Source organism: Condylura cristata, unplaced genomic scaffold, assembly GCF_000260355.1.
Source record: "Condylura cristata isolate star-nosed mole 26May11 unplaced genomic scaffold, ConCri1.0 scaffold00023, whole genome shotgun sequence".
NCBI lineage: Eukaryota > Metazoa > Chordata > Mammalia > Eulipotyphla > Talpidae > Condylura > Condylura cristata.
In genome coordinates, this window is record NW_004567124.1 from 2,147,284 (window position 1) to 2,170,195 (window position 22,912).

At 42.3% G+C, this 22,912-nt stretch overlaps 1 protein-coding gene across 1 annotated transcript in view; it reads right to left on the minus strand.

The window, feature by feature from the left end:
* The window catches only part of THSD4 (thrombospondin, type I, domain containing 4), a 478,159-nt gene that overhangs the window by 369,347 nt on the left and 85,900 nt on the right, over positions 1 to 22,912 (minus strand). The window contains exon 5 of the mRNA XM_012728805.1: positions 18,676 to 18,778. Coding sequence (XP_012584259.1) covers positions 18,676 to 18,778 — 103 coding nt within the window. The remainder of the gene's footprint in view (positions 1 to 18,675; positions 18,779 to 22,912) is intronic.

The window sequence follows — 22,912 nt, forward strand, 5'->3', positions numbered from 1 at the left end:
TTTGAGACATTTTATTTACATGAGTATTCAAAGCAAGGAAAGACAGTTATTTTGGTTACTGAAGTCAAATGATGTAGGTCCCTACCTTATAGGAGTCATTTGGTTTCTCAGCAAACAGAACTATTTTACTCACATACAGTGCCCTAGTACTAACTGTATGTGTTTATGTCCCCAAAATACAACACCAAATAAGTTTCAGTACTGTCACCTCTAGGGCCTGAGTTTGATCCCTGGCCAGAGAGCTAACACACATATGGTTCAGCAGATCCCTCCTGTCTCGCTCACTGCTCTCCTTAGACATATATTTTATTAAAATCTGCCTGTTCTGCTCCCCACTCTGTCTTGGTGAATCCTCTTACCCCCACACCTCTGTCCTACACCCCAGTCCTTCTATGCAAAAATTTTTAAAATTCAACATTTAAACTATATCCCCAATAACAAGAGAGAAGCCACCTGGACCCAGAATCTACTATCATGCAGCATTAACACTCTACCATCGATCCAATTTTAAAAATATACAAATACTACAATCTCATTTTTTCCCTCAATGGTAGTAATATAAAAGAGTTTCCTACATATAGATATATACCACATATAAATACATTACTGTACATATATTACTGTGTGTATAAGTGTGTATATATACACACATGTATATATATACATGTATATATATACATGCATATATATACATGTGTATATATATATATATATATATATATATATATATATATATATATATATATATGAAGTGAAATACCCATGTGTTTTATAAGAATGCCCAGATGTTTCTTGTCTTTCTTTGTGTTAATTGGGGCCACATGCAGGTTTCTCACTCATCCACTCCAGGGTAAACAGCAGGATCAGAAATACTGTGCCCATAGTGTAAGTAGAATATCATGGTACCAACATCATTAAATCCAATTCCATTGTGAAAAGCTTGGTAAGCGGTAATGGGCTGCTCTTTTGTAAGATAATGGAATCCAAACAGGACAGGGAACAAGGTCTTTTTCACTTGGATGCCCCACTGACACTACCCCCACCACCCCCCTACTGTGCTTCACAGATTCCCCACCCCAACTGAGTGATTCAGCCCACTGTGAAAGCTGCTGTGTCAAGAGTTTTAAGCTATATACAAGTGTGCATTTAAAAGCAGAAAGCCTCCCATGGGAATAGCAATCTTTGTGATGAGTTAAGGGGATTTATCAGCTATTTGATCCATCAAACCAAATTTAGCAAGTTGCTGAGCTTTCTGAAGCTAATCATGGCAGGGGCCCCTACATCACAGCTTGCAGAGGGTGAATGAGACACTGTCTCTGAGGAAAGCCCAGTACAATGCCTGCCCACAGCAAGCAGTCCAGAAACAAGGCTACAAGCCTTTCCTGGCCTGGAGCCTGGAGAAGAAACAAGAGCTGTAAAGTTCAGGAGTAAAAGACAATTCACCTGACATCAAGAGTTATACAGACTAGTTAAGGGGTTGCTATTGCCATGTAAGAAACAACCAGGGGCATGAAACCATATTTGGGAAATAAGACTTGGTGAGTTCTTCATCTCACTGGATCAAAGAAATAATGTACGTGAAAATGCTCTGCTGACTAGAGAATGTTATATAAGACTGGTCATAATTACACTGATTTCTATTAGTGATAATGGATCCTCTGTTACAAGACTCACACTGCAAAGGATACATAAGTTGAATCAGGAAGAAATTACCCAAGATTAAGTCAGGGAAGCCTTCATGAATCTGCTAAGTCCTGAGTTGGGTCCTGGATAAATGAATGAAAGGGAACTGGAAGAAACCCTAGGTATGGTCCACATGTGAGCAAGTTCATTATGATGTGTCTGGTTGGAGTGTAAGTGACAGGCAAGCATGAGTGAAAAGTTGTGGGCATCAGAATAGGTCTTCAAAGATCTGATCTGCCAAGAGCAAAGCACCATGTACAAGGAGGGGTAGATATAAGACCAGCACTGGGACCAGGATCCACTGAACTATGCATCAAGGTAATTAAGCCCCCTCTCCTCTTCTCCACCCCCCCTTTTGCTTCAGCAAACCTTTAGAATACTTTAATCCAAGCACCAGATAAGGCACTGTCTCCTGACTCTGCAAGATGCAGGTAGTTTAAGTTAGATGCCAAAAATCTCATTTTCGGAAATGTACAACAATTTAATACTGAACATAAGCTTAATCAAGTCAGTTGTTTGGAAATAAAATACTGGAGTTCATTGACCTCATCTTTGGAATGGGAAAGACAGCAATAACAGTAATAATACAATAGCTCATATTTGTTGAGCGCCTACTAAGTACAAGTTGCATGAATTAGTTTGTTTAATCTTTGCCAAAGTATCCAGAGCGGGATACTACATTTTATTGATGGAAAATCAGAGGTCTAGGACCCCAGCGGCGGTTTCAAAGGCTACTTTACTTGGGCCTATAAAGCCAAAGGGCAGTGAATATGCTCATAATTAAGCAAAAGAAAACAATACTCTTTGATAATGAGCAGTTTTGAAAATTATAAATGTCTGTAATTCGAATTTCTTTGTGGTAAAGGGAAACCAATCAACAATTATTGGATAAGTGTCATTCATATATGCAAATATATTTTTCAAACAGAGAAATGACTGTCTTGAAACTTCCTAAAACTATGAAAAGGGGAATCTATTGAATATAATACATGTGTCCAGAGACAGTTGTATACACACAATTTCTGTAAATCAAGTACTATATTTAGAAAAGGACTTCTCTGGGGTAAATGTGAAGTAAATATTTAATAAAATGTAAAATCACTTTGCAATCTGAACAGTCACTCAATAATTTATCTGTTTTGTGAATTTGGATTTACAGCAGACTCTTGACATTCCTGAGGCATACATCCGGAACCTTCTTGAATTCCCAGATTCGCTAATACAAAAATGTTTATAGAGGCTCCCAGCTTTCTCTTGAATCACATTTCCATGGAGAGTTGTCTCAGTTTTCTGTTTAGAGCATCATGCCACACACTACAAGTTAACTATATTTTTAAATTTCACTACAAGTTTCTTTCGCTTGATCACCATTTTTCACTAAAACAAAAAATAATCTGATTAATAGGCACTGGAGCAAATGCACAAATAAGTAGAGAACAATAGAGCTAAATGTCCCTTTTGCATAACATATCTTGCAAAGTAGACTTTTCAGATTTCTATCTCAGTCAAACTTTGTGCCATGTGCCCTCGAGGAATTCACAACGAGTCACAAACCTGCAAATTAAATCCATGAACACCTAGGGTTGAAACACATTTATTACATTTTCTTGGGCAGAGTATGGGTCACACTTCGAGAATGCATAGAAACTCCATTGTTCTTGCTAACCCATGAGTGACAGAAGTCAGTGAAGCCTTTTGGTGATGAGTCCAGAACATTTGATTATAGAAACATTTACCATATGGAATGCAGGAATTTGCCTACTTGTTCAAAATACATTTACTCTTTATAGTTGGGGGTTGATGAAAATTAAAATGGGGTGATTTTACTACCCCCAGTAACAGAAGAGCCTGGCAGCAACCTCTTCTTGAAGTCTTTCTTGAGCTCTCAACCTCCAACTAGGTTCAGACCCCCCAAAACACCACTAGCCATGAAAGACAGACAGGAGAGGAGAAGGGCGTAGGGAATGCAGAAAAGAAGAAAGAACTAAAAAGGAATTTGGCTGTTGTAAGGGAAAAAATAAAGAACAAGAAAGACATTATCATTTCAAAATATATAGCTTACACATTTTAGAACATATTTGAAAAGACTTCTGCCAAATGTTCAAATTATTTATTTATTTCTACCTCTTCTTGTTCCAAAGAGTTTTTGCTGCATTTTGCTGCCAGATTAATTTTCCTGAAGCTCAACTCTGCTCATGTTACTCCCTTTCTTAAAAACTCCAAAAGTTTCTCACTGGCCATAAAGTGAAGTCCAATTTCCTTAGACTCCTATTTGAGGCCCTCCTTCATCTGGCCACAAACTTCCAGCAAATCTTTACCCTACACTTCTCCCCTTTGCTCCAGACAATGGCCACACTTTGCGAATGCATAAAAACTCCATTGTTCTTGCTAACTCATGAGTGACAGAAGTCAATGAAGCCTTTTGGTGATGAGTCCAGAACATTTGATTATAGAAACATTTACCATATGGAATGCAGGAATTTGCCTACTTGTTCAAAATACATTTACTCTGTATAGTTGGGGGTTGATGAAAATTAAAATGGGGTGATTTTACTACCCCCAGTAACAGAAGAGCCTGGCAGCAACCTCTTCTTGAAGCATCTTCCTTGAGCTCTCAACCTCCAACTAGGTTCAGAACCCCCAAAACACCACTAGCCATGAAAGACAGACAGGAGGGGAGAAGGGTGGTGGTCTCCCAGAGTGTGGAAAATACACACTTTGTATTTTCACCCCTGCCCTTCGCAATGCCATTCCCTCTGTCTGGAATGCCTTTCCTGACACCTGCACTTGTTGCCTAGAGGTTGTTGCCGTGCATGGAGCAGGCAGTGACTCATGGGGAGGGGGGTTGGGGGGGCTCACAACATTTATACATGCACTTAAGCTCATCATCTCACTGGAGGGAGGGAGCAACTTCTTAATTTTTCAGGTGAGACACTGTCATCCTGAAATCAGAGACTGGTGTCCCTGGTCATGTTCTGTGCCCTTGCCCTTCCTGCCAACCAAGGCTATCTCTCACACAGAGCAAATGTAGCTGCATTTTTTTTTTAAGATTATTTGTGCATACAGAACTGGGGTACAGGCCAGAGACTCAGGGGTGGTGAGAGGATTCACAAGAGACAGAGTGGGGAGCAGAACAGGCAGATCTAAGAAGTACACTGCTGAGAGGAGCAGCGAGCGGGCCAGGAGAGGTCTGCCACGCCATGTGGTCTCCTCTAGGGCAGGCAGGAATCGAACTCATGTGGAAGTGGTTTCAGCTTCTTACTGCAGTGCTTTAACCCGCTGCGCCACCAGGGAGGGCCCCATTATATATTTTTTAAAGATTTATTTATTTATGCATACAGGCCAGAGGTGCAGGGGCGGTGAGAGGATTCATTAGAGACAGAGTGGGGAGCAGAACAGGTGGGGAACAGAACAGGCTGATGGATGAAGTATACTGCTGAGGGGAGCACTGCTGAGGGGAATAACTTCTTAGTACTATGCTTTAACCCACTGGGCCACCAGACAGGGCCCCTTTCTATGATTCTATGTGTACTTGAATTCGCATGTCCAGTTTGAGACACCCATTTCATTTGGTGAACAGCTCCTGGGATGCTATACTTGCTGATTCAGTTAGGCAGAGCCCTGTAGGTACAAGGGAGCCTGGGTAGGATCCAGAGGTCCCTCCAGCACCCCACCTGGGGATGCCATGAGTGCATCCAGGAAAGGAGACTGATAACCACGTACATGTCAGTGGATCAAGTCCTATCACTTCTGATACTAAGAACATGCCAAAGGATTTTTTTTAAGGTGCCATTCATCACCAAGAGTGGGAGAACAGGTTGCTAAAGCTATTTATAAAATCTCCAAAGTCAGCTTAAACAAACATGGCAACTGGGTGTAGGACAAGGCATCATGGCTGATTGATGGGATCTATTAAGCACGCGAAGCCGCCAATATCTGCATACTCCTGGCTGCGGGCCAAAGCTATTACATGATGAGCAGTTACGTAACCATGAGTATAAATGGAATTTGGGCTGTAAGCAACTGATAGGCTTCCCCTTTCTAACTTCTAGCATCAAGAGATTCCCTGAACTAACTGGAAAGTAAGAGTCTCTCCCTCCATTTTCTTCCTTTTCTAATCTTGGGTGAGCTTAATGACCACAGCAGAGACGTCTCTTCATAAGGACTGCCAGTTTTCTCCTAAACCAAACGTTTGACCATCCTATTTAACTCTGACCTATTTTTAATGGGCTGCTCATTTTTCAATCAACATTATTTGCTGGAACATGACTTTAGATGAAAGCTGTTTCAAGGGATTACCCAAACTTTGAATCACTCCTCTGGATGAAACTCAACTCAGTCCAATAAATTATGCCTCACTTGATAAAATTTTAAAGAAAAACATTAATTCAACAATTGTGGCCTCCATGGAGGCTCTGCTGGTCTCTTCCCTTATTCTGATGTTGACTTCTGGCCTCGCTAAACTTGTGATGAGGCTTGTCTGCCTAGGTCCCTGACCCATGCTACATCTGAGCTCTCTCTGCCCCCTGGGAATTGGCCACATTTCAGTCTGTGCCAACAGCCACTGCTGCCCTTTCAATGACTACCTGCCTCCATCAAGAAATATCCTCCGTTGGCACACCCTGGTGATGCAACAGGTTGAAGAGCAGCACTATGAAGCTAGAGGCCCACCTCAGCATGAGTTCGACCCCCAGCCAAGGAGGTGACCCACATGGCACAGCAGACCTCTCCTGACCCGCCCGCTGCTCCCCTCAGCAGTGTGTTTCAGTCTATCTACCTCTTCTGCTCTCCACTCTGTCTCTGGTGAATCCTCTCACCACCATGAACCTCTGAACTGTACCCCAGTTCTATATGCACAAATAAATATTTTTTTTTAAAGAAAGAAATGTCTTCCACAGCAAGGTTTAAAAGGAAAAGGTTAAGGAATATTACATGAAACTTAAAAAAAAAAAGATTTATTTATGTATATCAAACTGGGGTACAGACCAGAAATGCAGGGGATGAGAAGATTCACTAGAGACAGAGTGGGGAGCAGAACAGTCAGATCTACTGAGATACACTGCTGAAGGGAGTAGTGGGCAGATCAGGAGAGGTCTGACACGCCATGTGGGTCACCTCCCTGGTGGGGGACTGAACTTGTGCTGAAGTGGCTGTGGCTAGCTTCATAGTGCTCTGCTTCAATCTGTTGTGCCACCAGAGAGGGTCTGGAACTTTGTTTTTCTAAACATTGTTTATTATTCATCACTAAGTAGTAATCTGGAGTTGTAAATAATTCTATTGACCACTTCCAAAGCTGCTAATAGTTACTAATCACTTCCACACATGAAACCTGCCTGCTTTGAGCAGGCTTCAGATCAAAACCAGAATTCATACGGTACATTTCCTTATGTTACTTCGGAATCATTTAAACATATTCCAATAGAAACATTGACGAAAGTTATTTTCTTCACAGGGGGAGCTGATAGGGGCACGTGTGTGGTGGGGAGCACCCTCAACAGCTCTGCTTTGTCCCAGAAGAACTATAGCACATGCAGCATCTATCTGACTCCTAGCACAGAAAGGATTGGACAACTGTCTTCTTCAGTGTACACTGAAGATCACTGCACATCATCGGGGACAAGAGTAGAGCAGAGACAGGGAAGGGATGGAAAGAAAAAAAAAACCCAAATCCAGAAATTTCGCTTATCTAAAAAAGTGGTTGTGAAAGGAAAGCCTTATGTTTCTGGGCAACACATATCACAATTAGGAATCTTAAAGAGACACTCATCACAATAATTACTTGCATTTGGGTTAAAAGAACTTCAAATTGCTGCTGGTGGAGCCTAGGTTTTCAGTGAAGAGCTGTGCTAATGATGCATGTGAACTAAAGACACCATGACAAGTGCTATCCACGGTTCAGGCTAAAACTGCTGGGTTTGGGAGAACAGTTCAGACATAGATAATTGCCACTACCTCAGTTTTGTCTTGTTGTGGTGGATCCAGAGAGGAAAAGCCATTTCAATAGACTGAGACCTCTCTAATCCATAGACAGGAGATAACCCATTGTTTAGAAATTATCCTGATATATTTCTCCACTTTTAGACACACTGTACCTCTGAAAGAAGCCTTAATTTAAGGAATCACTCTAGGAAATCAGGTCTGCCCCATCATTTTAGCCCTCCTAAAATTTTCTCTTAGAAAATTTCAACGAGTCACACGTCATTCTGCTTTGATATGCATTTTAAATGGGGATGTATTTTAGACATACAATGACATGTGTTCATCATTTCTATTTGCATAGTTCCCCTCATTACCATATTTTAAAATTAGAAATTTATTGAGAGCATTTGTAGGAAGCCCTAATGTGATGCTTGCAAACTTTGTGGCTCATTTAAGTTTCATTTCTGTTGAACAAAGAATAGTGTGTCATCCCCAATTTTCAAGCAACAGGGTTCATTGGCACCTGTAGAACCACAATTTGAAAGAAGAAAAACTGTACCTAGCTAAAAGGCAGCAGGCGTGCTGCAGTTTCCCCTTCCTATGCCTGTGCAAGGCATCACTAATCAATCCTGAGGACAATCCTTGTTCCTGAGCCCAGCACATCAGAGCCTCAGCTAGAGCTGGCACAGATGAGGAGACTTGCTCGTTATCACATGTGCTCTGTTTTCTAAAAAGAACAACACAATAAGCAAACAGCACACTACAATACATAGGGACTCTAGTAAAGGAAACAGAAATATACAGCACGCTAGTGAAACAACATGCCAGGGGACTAGGTGGCTGTTTTCAGATATCTTAAGGGGGAACTCGAACATTTCCTTCAAGATGCATCCAAATCTTAGCCAGGCAATAAACTATAGTGGCATTCTAAGAATGTGCTGGGCAGAGTTTTGGCAATATAAGGAGGTAGGTAAAGCAGGTTGCTTTAGTAGAAGTGGGAGCCTAGAGGTACATGTTATCTTTCTTCCACTCCTACCATGGATCTTCAACAGATTTCCCTTTAGTCCTTTGTATACAAGCTCCACTGATCTTTGGCATGTTCTTACCAAAGTCTCTAAGAATGGAGGTGACTGGTATGGTTTCTGTTTAATAACTTTGGGGAAAGGAATGAGCAGATGGGGAAGAATTTACAATTCAGGATGAGATGAAATAATTTTAATATAAATTATATATCGATTAGTTACTTTCTAACTTTAAAAACTTCTTGATGTTGGCTGGCCCAGTTCTAATTTCTCAATGTCCATGCAAAGTGCAACAATGTCTCACCTGCCCCTTGAGAACATGTCCCCACCAATGACTAGCAATAGATTTCCTCTAGGGGTGAGAGAACTGTGCTAATGGGGATTAAGGCAGAGTCCTGGGATTTCCTGGAAGCATTTTAGTAGTCTTGAGTCCTGATGTAAAAACACAGTTGTTTGTTTTTAAAGGAAAGATTGGTCACGGCTTGGTTGCAAAGAAGGAGAAATTCTTTTGTAGCCCCTGAGGCAAATGACTGCTTTCAGCTCTGCAGGCTGAGGTTACATAACTTCTCATTTAATCTGCTTCTTCAGCTTTATTCTGTGATTTGGGGCAGCCCATCACTCCTAAATGTCAGTTCCTGCATCTGCAGTATAGGAACACCAAAGTGACCTTGATTTGGCCCATCCCTACCCATCACCCTATGAGAACTGGGGCAGTCATGGCAGAAGCTGAGCTTCTCGGAAGACAGAAATGACAGGGTTGTGTATCATTAGTTAATATTTGCATTGGGTTTAAACTCAATGCTTTGGTCCAAATCCTGAAAATGACTCATATTTAGACTAATCTGCTTATTAGATGCTGAAATATATACTGATTTTCTTTACTAATCACCTAGATTATTAGTATGATACTGACTCAACCCCTGAAAAGAAATTGCTTTCATACAAGTCATTTACACCTTTCAGAATACCCTAGAGCAGAGGCCATTTTCTTCCTTAAGAAGAAAAAATGAAAATACAGAGGTGTGTGATAACCATTTGCTCAATCCTGCACTCTCACTATGCTCCAGACAGAGAACACAAAGGTGCCAGAATGAGACCTGTTCTATATATATTCTCATTGCAGAGCAGAGCTATGGAAAGCTGAGGCTGGGGTCACAGAGTCACTCCCAACTCCCTTTACTTTCCCCTAAGGTCATCCCAGCACAAGATACTGAGTAATCTTGGCAGGACCAATATCAGAAGCTCCTCCAAAACCCCTCTAGAAGAGAGGCTAGCATGTGGCCTATGCCAAGGCTTCGAGTCTTGGATACAGAAACCAGGTGGAATTTGTCCACTGTAGCAGGACCAGGCAGGTAAGACTGTCAATTCTGTCCACCTAGACCCCCACAGCTTCCTCAGTTTCTATTCTTCACTGAGCCTGGTACTGCATACTTTGTGTTGATTCTCAGACCTGCTGGATATCCTTCTAATAAAAAGCCTTTTGTGTTTTTACTTAGTCTAAATTGGTTTCTGCTACTGGCAAAGAAAAAAAAAAAAAGAATGTTAACTAATACAGATGTCTAGCTTGCTTCCTTAGATTCTGAACCTATCTGAGGATTTCTAGGCCTAACAAGTCTTATGATTGTGCTTCTAAACTATTTTTAAAATGATATTATGCATATGAGTTAATGCTCCCTAAAAGTCTCTTAAGGAGTATTTAAAATAAAATGGGGGAAAGAAGTGGTCACATTTCCACTGTTCTAATTATCACCTTCAGGAATGGGAGAGGCAAAGAGAGAGAAAGGGAAATAGAGTAATGCTCTTTCTAAAAGTATAACTTATATCATAAAGTGCTTAGATCATAAATGTGCAATGTGAAGGGTTTTCCTAACTATGCACTATGTAACGATCATGCCAACCAAGACAGGACATTACCTCATTCCAGAACGTTCCATCATGCCCTTTTTCAGCTAACCCATTTCCACTCAGAGAAGCAAATACCATTCTGACTTCCATTGTGATCATCTGATTTTTCCTGTTCTAGAACATCACAGAAATGGAATCAGACAGCATGTACTGTTGTACCCAGATTATTTTTCTCAACACAATGTTTCTGGAATTCATCCAGATTGTTATATGCAGCATTCTTTTGCTATTGCTGAGTAATACTCCATCGCACAAAGTACCACGGTTTGTTTATTCAGTCTCCTGTTGATGGATATTTGGGTTGTTTCCACTTTGGGGCTATTAGGAAAAAAGCTGCTATTAACATTCTTTTATTTTTTTAATTTTTATTTATTTACTTATTTTACATCATTCTTCATTTTGTGCATTTTTCATCTCAGTTGTAATCCCTGGGGACTTCCCACCACCAATTCACCCGTGTGCCAACCCAATAATCTCATGTACTCGGCCCACCCCAATTGCTGTTAACATTCTTAAACACATTTTTTTGACGGATACATGACATCTTTAATGTCTCTTGAATAAAAGATTCATGATAAAGAAGCTTTCTGTAATAGTTTGCAGTGAGGGAATAATAAACTTTCCCAGGAGTAAAAAAGAAAAAAAGGGTGGTGCAGCGGTTTAAAGCACAACACTATAAAGCTAGAGCAGCCACTGCAGCACGCGTTCGATCCTGACCAGGCAGGTGACCCACATGGTGCGGCAGACCTCTCCTGACGTGCCTGCTGCTCCCCTCAGCAGTGTACTTCATAGATCTGCTTGTTCTGCTCCCTGCTCTGTATCTGGTGAATCCTCCCACACCCCATACTTCTGACCTGTACCCCAGTTCTGCATACATAAATCAATAAATCTTTTTGAAAATGACAATTTTGCAAATTTGCCTTTGCTTCTAGTATAGAGTAGATTCACAGACACCATTCTATTAAGAACTTACTCCTGCTCTATAAGCTCCATTTTCTCAATCTACAGAATATTCCATTTCTCTATCATTCTTAAGAAATCTTCCTCTTTTCCCTTTTAAAACACCCTCAATATACCTTCTTCATAGCAATTATTTTTTTAAAGAATTAGCTAGACTCACTGGTTACCCTCCTTAACTTCTTCCAGTAGTGTTCCATCAGCCCATTCCAGCCTTATTATTTCTCATTTTCTCTTTGGCCCCTTGCTGTGTTCAGCCATGTAGACGGTCTCTCCTCCTGGAAATCCTGCTCCTGGCTTCCACACACACCAAGAGCAGAGATGCTATAGGCAGACTTCGAGGACTGAAATGAACTCAGTTGCTTATCAGCTACATGATCTTAGGTAAGTTCCTTGTCTACTTCTGTAAGAGGGCTGATAATGTTACCCTGATAATGTTACCCACCTCACCTGGTTGTTGTGAATATTAAGTGAGCTAGTACTTACAACTGTACCTAAGATGTAGTAAGTGGGGCCCTCCCTGGTGGCAGAGTGGGTTAGGATGCAGCACTGCAAGCTGGCCGCAACTGCTCCAGTACAAGTTTGATCCCTGCACTGGAGATGATCACATTTCATGGCAGACCTCTCCTGATCTGCCCACTGCTCCCCTCAGCAGTGTACTTTGTTGATCTGCCTGTTCTGCTCCCCACTCTATCTCTGGCGAATCCTCTCACTGCCCCTGCACCTCTGGCTTGTACCCCAGTTTTGTATGAATAAATAAATAAATCTTAAAAAAAAGATGTAGTAAGTGCTCATTAAAGACATACAATTTCTGATAAAAATTTACATACCATAATAAACTCTATTAATAAATGAACTGACACCAAATATAAGAATATCTCAAGTCTACCTCTTTTCAGCCACTTTTCCAGCTTCTCTAATGTGGAGGTTCAGCAAAGATACATCCTTGCCTCTCTGTAGGATTCTGTACTCCCTTGAAGATTGAATGCATTATGGTGGCTTTCATGAGCCCACGAAGGCCAATAATTTCAAAATAGGTCTACAACCTTAAGAATTTCCCTTAAGCTTCAGAATTCCCCACCCCCAAGTTGCTGCTGGGATTCATTTGAACTCAACACATATAAATTCAAAATCATCATGTCATTTGCACAAAGAGGTGGCCCTCAGGATTTTGACCTCAGGATTTTGCTAAGACTTGCCAGGTAGACACCTAAGTATGTGTCAGAGAGCTCTGAGAATGCATCTGGCAGGGTTATTACTGGAAATTGCTTCTCATTTCCCTCAGGCCCACCACATCCACTCTGAAAGGCTTTTAACAACCAGGAACGGCCTGTTCAGGAAGACTGGGCTGGGGAGTGACACTGCTTCATTAAACAAGAACATTAATCCCAGGTTTCCTAGCTCTTCGTTCTAAACTTTCCTCCTCTGTATTCCACAGTTTTGATAACATTGTTCAGTTTCTACCTGACAGCCTTTGCCCCACACCCCAAAACAGTATCTGTGCCCAAGCCAACCGCAGGACAGGTGGAGGATTGAGCAGTACACCTGGGCATCTCTGCCAACATTCCATTCCTGCTTCTCAGAGCTTAATCAAGGGCAAGAATTTGATCATTTGACCTAAGTGACTTGGGAGGGAGGAGCTGTGGCTATTAGAGACTGTGTGGCACCTTGAATATTCCCTGCAGCAAAATATATTATTCTCGCAAGCAGCCTCATAAAAGTCACCTGGACTTACAAGGAAGGCATTCAGGGAATTTCATAAGAGCTTCCTGCCTGTGCTAGTCATTAGGGCTGGTCACAGATATTCTATTTCTCCTTCTCTGAGCGCACAGTGGGATGGTACCTCCTTGTTCCCCGTGAAGTTAAGTGTGGCATGTGACTTGCTTTGGCCAATGAGGTGAGAGCAGAAAGAGCAGGGATAGCTTCTAGAAGAAGCTTTAAGAACTGCTCAAGCTTCACTCATTCCTTTCCCTGCCTCAAAGGAAGCATCAGTGGAGATGCATCTTCTACCATTGTGGGTCTTCAAGTGAGCAGAACACATACTATACTTTACATCCAGCATGAGGAAAAGACAAACATGCATTCCATGAAGGTACTGGGGTGCTTATTAGCAGAGCAGAAGCTAGTCACTCCCGACAGGTCCAATGGTCTGATCAGGTGGGTAGCTGGCATTCAGATTCACACTCTGGTTGAGGCCCAGGGCCACACAGTACACTTAAGTTACCCTAACAGACAGCACCCAGCATATGGATGAAGACTAATGCTAACACTTACTTCTGTAAAGCTCCCAGTGACTGGGCAAAACACCACGCTAAGCTGCACAGCCCCAAAACCCTAGGCATGAAAGCAGGTTTAAGTCATAAAATCATTTTCAAACAAGAGTTTTCCTAGTAAAATGTCCTACTAGGCCCACGATATAATGCAGTGTCCACAGTTGTTTCAAGAATGAAGGGAAACTGGGAAGTCAGACACAGCCTCAGGTAAACAGGGATAAGAAACCCTAGTTCCATTTCTGTCTCTGCAATGTTTTTGCAGTTATAAGAAAAATTCCTAGAGGCATATCTGAGGATTGTCGCCATAGATAGGAAATATGATTAAAGGCGTAAGAAGAGCCATGTAGTGAAATTAATGTGTTTATCAGAGTATACTCTGCTTTTACTATTCTATGTGGCATTGCACCGAATGAATGCAGCTGTTTCCCTAAGTAGGCACAGGCGAATAGTAGCAGACTTGCAAACAGAACCAACAGCCCTACGCACAATCCAGTCGTAAAGTATGAACACCCTGCAGGGACATTAACAGCAACTTCCTCCCACTAGTTAGCCTGGGAGTCCTTAAAGCACAAGAAAGACAAAATCAAGAAAACAATCTTAGCAGCAAAAAAAAGCATTTTAACAAAGCCAGGATCCATGCATCCTTAGAGACCAAGAGTTCCTTCTCGCCTAGGCCCATAATACATCTTAACGTTATGAAACATTTTCAAGAAAGACTTAATTTTCTCAGTATAACACGGTGTAGATGATAGCTAGTTTCTCTAATCCATCATTATTTTGCATTTTTCTTTACCAGGATTTTCATTGGCTCATTAAAATTTCAGTGGCTTAGAGTCAAGAAGTCTATAATGATTTATATAAAGAATCTGCTTTTTCATTTGTCCCAACCCCCACTTCCTCACTGCTGCTTCATGTGATAAGGATCCAGCACCAAAGAGTTGTCACATGGCTGGGCTGTCCCAGCACCTCCATGCCCTGAACATAGCTTCAGGGACAAGAATGTGATCCAAATGAGGTCACAGTATGGCTTTATGGTTTTTTCTGTGATTGAAACAGGCACTAAATATGTCACTTTCCAGTTCGCCCTAACATACTATACTACATGGTAGGAGTTTTTTCGATAACAATTTTTTCTCTTGCAGTTCCGGAGATGAGAAATGCCAAATCAAGGATGCTGTGGGGCCATGCTCCCTTCCTGATATCTGGCTTCTGGGGCAGCTGCCTGGTGGCACTTGGCTGTGGCTGCACAGCCCCAATCTCTGCCTTGGTTTCCCTGGACACTGTCCCTATCTCTGCGCCTGCATCTCCACGGGGTGATCTGTCTGTGTCTGTGCCTCTTCTCTTTTTATAAGAACATGCTGGGCTAATGGCCCATCCTACACTAGTGTGACCTCTTCTTAACTTGCATCTCAATTACATCACGAAGACTTTTATTTCCAGATAAGTCCACATTCAAGGCACCAAGGGTTGGATCTCCCTTTTGGGGGAGATGCAATTTAACCCACATCACTATGTTTGCAAGCTCAAAGCCAGGCCAACCTGCCTACTTGCCTGAGGAAAAAAGTGAACAGGGTGAAGATGTTGTGACAGGAACTTTTTGCCACTTTGAAGTGGGAATGCAGTGAGGGACTCGGCAGCCATGGAGCAGGTTTGCAAGGCAAGGCAACACTCTGCTGCTGGCGCAGAAGTAAAAGCTGATCTTTCAACAATGGTATGAGGAATAGGATCCAGAGGATAGGATAGGAATGGGGGCGGGGGGAAGTTTTACAAAGGACAGGGAAAGGGACATCGTGACCATGCATATGATGTTATCACAGGCAGTTATCCCAAGACCGTCATGGCAATAGTCATGTCATCATGCCAACAGTGATCTAGGTGTCCCCGGGCCTGCCTCATGATACGAGCTATACTCTGTAGGTAGTCAAGGAATGTTCTGCCCTTTTGACATGGAATCTTTGTGGATAGCAAATAGGTCACAGTTGCCCTTGAGTGGCCAGCTCACAGGAACCCACACGAAGTGATGAGAAAGACCATGAAAGGCAGGGTCTTAATGTTATCAAATTCCTTTAGAATACAAAATATCTGAAGTCCAGGTCACCTCTTGGACTTCCTAGTAATTTGACCAATAAGACACTTCCCTTGCTTAAATATATGAAGGTTACATTTCTGTCACAACAAGGAGTTCTCATTAATCTATTCAACCATGAATACTGCTATGTAATATGAATTCAAATTGTTCACAACAATTTGGGGGTCTGGATGAAAAAATTTGGCTATAAGCAGATACATTTTGAAATTAAGTAATGGGCATATAAAATCTTGTTATTATGCTATTGTATTATATCTGCATATATTACACTGAAATTCTCTCTACTTTTACATATATTTGAAATTAAAAACTGAGTCAAATTTTCAAAAACATTAAAAGTTTCCCAGGTCTCACAGTTAAAAATCTAGCACAAATCAGGAGGAACAAACAAACAGAAAAGGCAAAATCACACATAAACCAGGCATATCAGACATTCTCAGACATCTGCAGGGAACATTGGTGATATGTGAAAATATTAAAATAACTGTTGTTCTTTGTGGCATGTGTAGGTCTAGTTTTGATACTAGACTGAGTCTATGGGGACCTGGAAGACTCAAGGGGTCTTGGAGAACAGGGACTGGAGGATGACCACCCCATAGCATGCAGAGAGGTTCTCCAACATGGCTCTAGCTCCAGAGACACAGGAGAGTGCAGTGTCCTGCTCCAGGAACTTGCCACAGCCCCAGCTCATCACAACAAGGCAGCTATTAGTCACAGCTAGCAGTAAAGCCTGGGTATGGCTCAGACCAAGACAGGGTTACTCCTCTCAATGGCCACATATTTCATGGGTTATAGAGCACCATGATTGTTAACTCTGTGAGGCTCATGTTCCCACTCTTCTGAGAGTCTGCTTTCCCCTTGGACTACAGTGCTTCCATGAAACTCACTGGGATCTTTAAGATCCCTAGTGCCCAGGCTGTTCCCAGACTCCTTATGCCATGTCTCTGGAGAAGAGGCTTAAACTTCAGGACTTCCAAAGAGCTCCTCAGTAATTCAATAAGCAGTAAAGGGGAAATCAAAGTACTCTGTGTTGGAGATACCTAGATCAATGAGGTGCCCGTCACTTCAGAGAGGTGCCTAAACTCCTCTGGGAATCTTTTGTATTGGTCAGATCAACCCTACTCCCTGATCCATTTGTGGTACCTGATCTCAATCAATCTAGTTCCTTCTTCTTCATAGTACTTAGACTCTTGAACAACTAAGAATTTATAAGGACATCAAACTCAGTGCAGCTGGAAATCCACACTCCCCCAAACTTCATGACTACTGGCCTACTGTTGCTGGAAGTCTTCCAGTTGACGCGACAGTTGATGAATGTATACTTGGTATGTTACATGCATTAAACACTCTCTTCTTACAAGAAAGTAAACCAAAGAAAAGAATATGTGATTAAGAAAATCATCAGTGTGGTATAGAGATTTCCTGTATGCTTTTTACCCTGCCTTCCTGAATGTCAACATCTTATGAACCGCAAAACCCTTACAGAAATGAAGAAATCAACACCAGCACAATACTATTAAGTCAACTCTACACATTGTCGGTATTTCACTAGGTTTCCAGCAGTGACCTATTTCTGTTCCAGGATCCAAATCAGAAGACTACATTGCAGTTAATATGATGCTTTCTCAGAATGAAAGTTCTCTGAACCAAGGTCTGATCCCCACCATCAAAACTTCCCTTCAGGCTTCTCCCTATGCTCACCCTCTAGCTTCTTACACACTCTTGTTTTTGTAACACAAGGCTCTAGGTTTTACATGTTCGTCTTTCCTGTTTGCACTTGGTAGCTCTAACTTTTTGGTCAAGTTAGTTCTGAACAATTGTGAGCTCATGGGACCACTTTGAGAATCTAATAGAAGCTACAGACTCTGCTGAGAAAAATGCACCGAAACTATTTTGCATCCAATTTTAGAGCTTTCATAGATAAGTCTTCTCTCTCCTTCTCTCAGGATTTCCACCAAAAGCAGGACATTCCATAGTTTGGACTCGCTGGGAAATTGATTATGCCATGAAATCAGCACTGCACAACTGCAAGTTCTCTCCCCAGGAACTTTCTCCAGATCTCGGACACAGCAGCAGTGCTCCATACCCTGAGTTGTGGAGGACACCAGCTCTCACAGTCACTGCCTTGGACTAAGGGTGGGCCCTCAGGGTAGCTGGATCTTTCCTTCTGGCCAACTTTATTGAAGCATAGAAACCCACATGTTGTGCCAGTTCTACTTTGGAGCCCACTTTGTGAGACTGAGAAATCTACAATAATAACAGTTACGTTACCACTAAAGTTTCAACAAAGAAAAGTTGTGATTCTGGAATCCAGCACAGTCTGGACAAGTTTACCAACATTAGACCTTCTGTCATTTTCAAATGGCAAGAACCTTGCTCCCAATGGCAATGCCTGCTTGCTTCATTTCATCTTCAGAAAAAGCATAAGAGGCCAACATCACATGAACACCAGACATCTATCAGCCCTGCATCCCTCCAAGTCTTCCTAAGCTAACACACCCGCCTGGTGGCGGTCACCATCAAGGGAAACTTCATCACGCTCATCTGTCGTGGCCTGAGTTAAGACCTCTTATTCCCACCCATGCCTCCAATCCCATGCCACACACTCTGCCAGCCTTTGACACTGCCCATTTCTCTCAAGGCCTCTCCATCAGACTGCCAGTCCAGGTGTCACCTGAGCTTTGGGGAAAGACCCCCTGCAAACTCCCCATTGCCAGGGGCCATGCACTCTCCATTTTGGCTGTTCTCTTATGGTCAAGATCACACCAGTTCGTCCAGCATCAAGCAGAGTGAGATCTTCTCTGAGTAGGGCTGGGTCTGTTCTTACCTTCTGCAAATGGCTCCCATTCATAGAAGCGACCCATGAACGGCTTGTTGTTATAGGAGGCACACTGCACTTCCCGGATGCTTCTGCTGCTTTCAGGACACACCTGGTGGAGAAGCAGACAGTGGAGACGCAATCAGTGCCCACTCTATTTGCAGCTCCAATCAAATTTCAGTCCTCATCAACTTTAAATAACATCTTTTTTTTTTTTTTTAACCTGACTGTGGCTTCTGAAAAGTTGCTGATCACCGACATTCAACATCTTAAATACAGATCCCGAAACTTCACTCTAAGTTCATTAAATTAGAGTCTTTGGAAGGATACTAGATTCTGACCTAGATTCCAATGACCAGTGGGTTTTTGGCACACCATCATTGGAAAACCACTAACCTACCGAAACTTCCGCTGCTGATAAATCGGTCTGCTCACCTCCCTCAAAGAGGCCATCCAATTGTAGGTGTGTGTGCCATGCTAAGCATTGGGTAGTATTGACAGCAAAGTCATACGAAGCCCCTACCACAGGTGAGTACTGCTTTAAACATGTTACGTAGATTAACTGCACAGTCACTTCAGGTCAGCCAAAGAGGTTGATCTGACAGGTCTGCCCATCTTCCAGCGAGGAGCAAAACAAGCAAAAAGAATAGCCACACAGACAAGCAGGGCAGAGGTGAGACTTAACTCCAAGGCATCTGGGGCCCACCAGGCTACCTCTCAGTCCTCCCCACCTCTCCTAAATTCTCCCACCACCTAACACTGGAGCTCCCAGACTTCAGCTTATAAAAGAATCACCCAAAGATCTCATGGGAAATGCAAACTCCTGGATTCTTCCCCCAGGATGATTATTCACTAGTCTGGGATGAGGGCCAAGAATCTGGGTTTTATCAAATAATCCAGGTGATTCTGATATACTAGACTACTCAAAAAAAAAAAAAAAACACTGACTTATTCCTTTCTTATTTATAAATGGAAAATAATAGCAAAGTGTGACATAAATAATTATTTAGGTGTGAAATAAAATAATAAGATTAATAAGATTAGAATCTCTCTAACTCCAATCATGCATAAATTAAGAGGTAGATTTTTTTTTAACCTAGCTACACTTTGTTTAAAAGTGTTATGTGTGTGTTTTAATAATCAGAAGGGAAAGGAATTTGGCCCTTAAATATTAACAGCCCCATGTATGAGAAGTCTCTGGAATAAACCACTAATAAGATAGCTCAAAGCACTGAAAGCTATATAAAGAAATCTACTATATGTGTCAGAAACACAAGCCTCCTGGAAAATGAGGTAACAGGGGAAGAAATGAATGCAGGTGAAGGAAAAATATCTCCCACTCAATCCAGGACAGTCTGGGGAGGCCCCTGGTACAAACATTCAGGGTGGTCATGGCCCTGCAGCAGCTGAGCCAAACCATATGGAGCAAGATGCTTTGCAGAGTGGAAAAGGATAAAAATGGATGGGGGACAAGGGCCTGGTGAGTGGGTGGGGGTACGGTTAGGAGAGGGGGGGAGCTGGGCCTTGACAGTCAGTAAGAAGCTGACAGGCCAAGTGCTATGGAAGCCAGGCTGCTGGAGGCCTGAAGGTAGGAACTGTGTGAGCATCCCACAACCCTAGCTGTTCTCCATGAAGGAATTAGGGTTAAGATGCTTTTTACGAACCTCTTGTCAGAACCGGAGTTGGATTAGATACAACCAGGTGGATGACTTTGGAGAAGACACCACCCTAGCGAGGAAAAAGATCCACTCGTGGGGTTGCTAAAATACAGATTCTTGGGTCTCACCCCAGTGGAAGGGTAGGGAAGAAGACCCTGGAATACATGCTTGAAGCACGTCCTCAGATAATTTGGGTGCAGCCAGCCTGGCACCAGACTGTGCAGTGACAAGTAAGAGTCACACCCAAGCCTTAATCCCACTGCAAATTACTTAACACACAATCAGAGTTAGCACAGAAGAAAACTAAACTTAATCCCTTTAATTTATAGATGGGGAAACTGAGGCCAGGAGAGGTGGTGGCATTCTTTACCAAATAAATGGCCCACAGTGACACTGAGATGCAGCCCAGAGTGCTGACTGCCCAACAAGGGGGTAAGATGTCTTTTCCTCCAATAACCACACCTCCCTGAAGCCCAGCTGCTCTGCAGCCAGGGTCCAGCTACTGGGAGCCGTAGATTGCAGAAACATAGACACTCTGCTATCTCCTCCCTCATACATCCTTCTCTCTCTAGCAGCAAACTATTGCCAACCAGTCACAAACCAGTACACCTTCTATCTAAATCACTTCTAATTGCTCAGTATTTGATGAGATAAATATGTTTCAGAACATGGAAAGCTGTCTCTATCCATTAAAGGAAGAAAGTATTAAAATGATTGTGTGTGTGTTAGAGGGGGGAGGGAGTGTTCGAAGTATTACCTCTAGAAGCTAGATTATGAATGCTTTCTCTTTACAACTAACTTATGGTTAAATCTACATTATAAATTTATCTATAATTAGTTTATTATTTGTATGGCATGTATTTTTAGCTCATAATCTTGGGTGTGTTTTAATACCTCACTAATGCCTGCTGCTCTCATTACAGCCACATGCATCTGCCAGATTAATGAGTCCCTGTGAAGGATCCTTCAAGTGTCCCCAGCCATCAACAAGATTTTATATCTGAACATGACCCAATTAGCTCCTAAAGCAAGAGGGCTTCATGTGGCATCAGACCAAAGAGTGTGGGTCAAGTGTGAGGTAGCAGATACCCCGACAGTTGCTAGGAGATAGCTGAGCCCAGAGGTTGACTATGGTACCCAGCACACAGTTAGCATGGGAAGGTGATAAAAGTGCCCAAGCACATGGACATGGCCTCATCACGATTCTGAGCAATGACTCACATGATGCCAGAGGACACACTGACTCACATGAGGCAGGTCACTACTCACTGGGGAGGAGAGGGTCTTAGAGAAATATCAGCTCCCAGGAACCAGACACAGAGGGGTTACTGAGACAGAATTTCCATACAGGCATGAAAGACAGATGTCTGGGGTGATAATGGTAATGATACAAAGGATAGTTAACTTTTATTGAGCACTTACTAAATGCCAGATACTCCATCAAATGATTTATGTAGCTATATTATCTCATTTAATCTATTAATGACCCATTTTACTGAAACCAAGGTGACAAAGAGCTCTCCAAGGTCATAGGACTAATAAATAGTGAAGTCAGGATTATAACCCAGATACTTCAGGTCTAGATCCCATGCCAGGGTCCACTATGCCATGGTGGCTCTCAAGATTGTGTGCACAGAAAAATTAACTTGTGATGGATTCTCAAATGAGAAGGCTTTGTTTTCCAGATGGAGAAAAATATAACCATGGACCTGACTTCCTCACAAATTCTCCAGCACATTTTTCAAATGTTTAATATCTGCATTTTCAAGTAACTTGGAATAAACTCAATCCCACAAATTCCTTCTTGTCTACTGTCAGGAGAGGACCTAGGGGCCAAGGTCCTACTTAGCCTCTGAGGCCTCGTGAAGGGGCCACAGCTGCAAGGAACTGGGGGCTGAGCATAGAGGATGAAAACCACGCTGGGCTGGGGAAATTCTGTTTCATGTCTCTTTTGTAGATAACATCTGTTTGTGCTTGTCACACTATTATCAGTATATGATCTCCTCTCATTTTAACAGACTCTGAAGTTAAAACTTCCAGGTTGTTGATCATTTTGCCTTTGTTATTTATTTTAAGTAGGTTGTCTCCTGATGCCACTGACTGAGTCACCCTCACTTTGTCAGTACTTCTCTCAATTACACTGTGAGTTAGCTTTGGGTAGATTTCTGGCAGACAGCTGATCCCTTCCAACCATCAGGCCAAAACAGAGACGGGGGAAAAAGTCATGTGGATAGGATCAGGCTCATTCGGGATAGGGCCAGAAAAGACTGGAGCTTTATAGCTAAGTAATGCCCTTGGAGATGACCTCCTTCAAATTCTCCACTTCTACCCAAAAGGGAAGGATGCATCATTGGTCTCTTATGGGAAGAGGAAGAGAGATATACTTTAATATGATGAACTGGATCATCTTAAAGCACTTCAGGTCCTATCCAAAATTCCGTCGAGACAATTGCCTGGGGTTGCTATGAGTCACAGAGTGTTATGGAAACTTGGGCTATGTCTCCAGGGACCCTGGTTAATCTGACATGACAATTGTCTATATCTATTTCATTGCTCAAGAGGCCAATGTCAGTAATCACTTACTACAC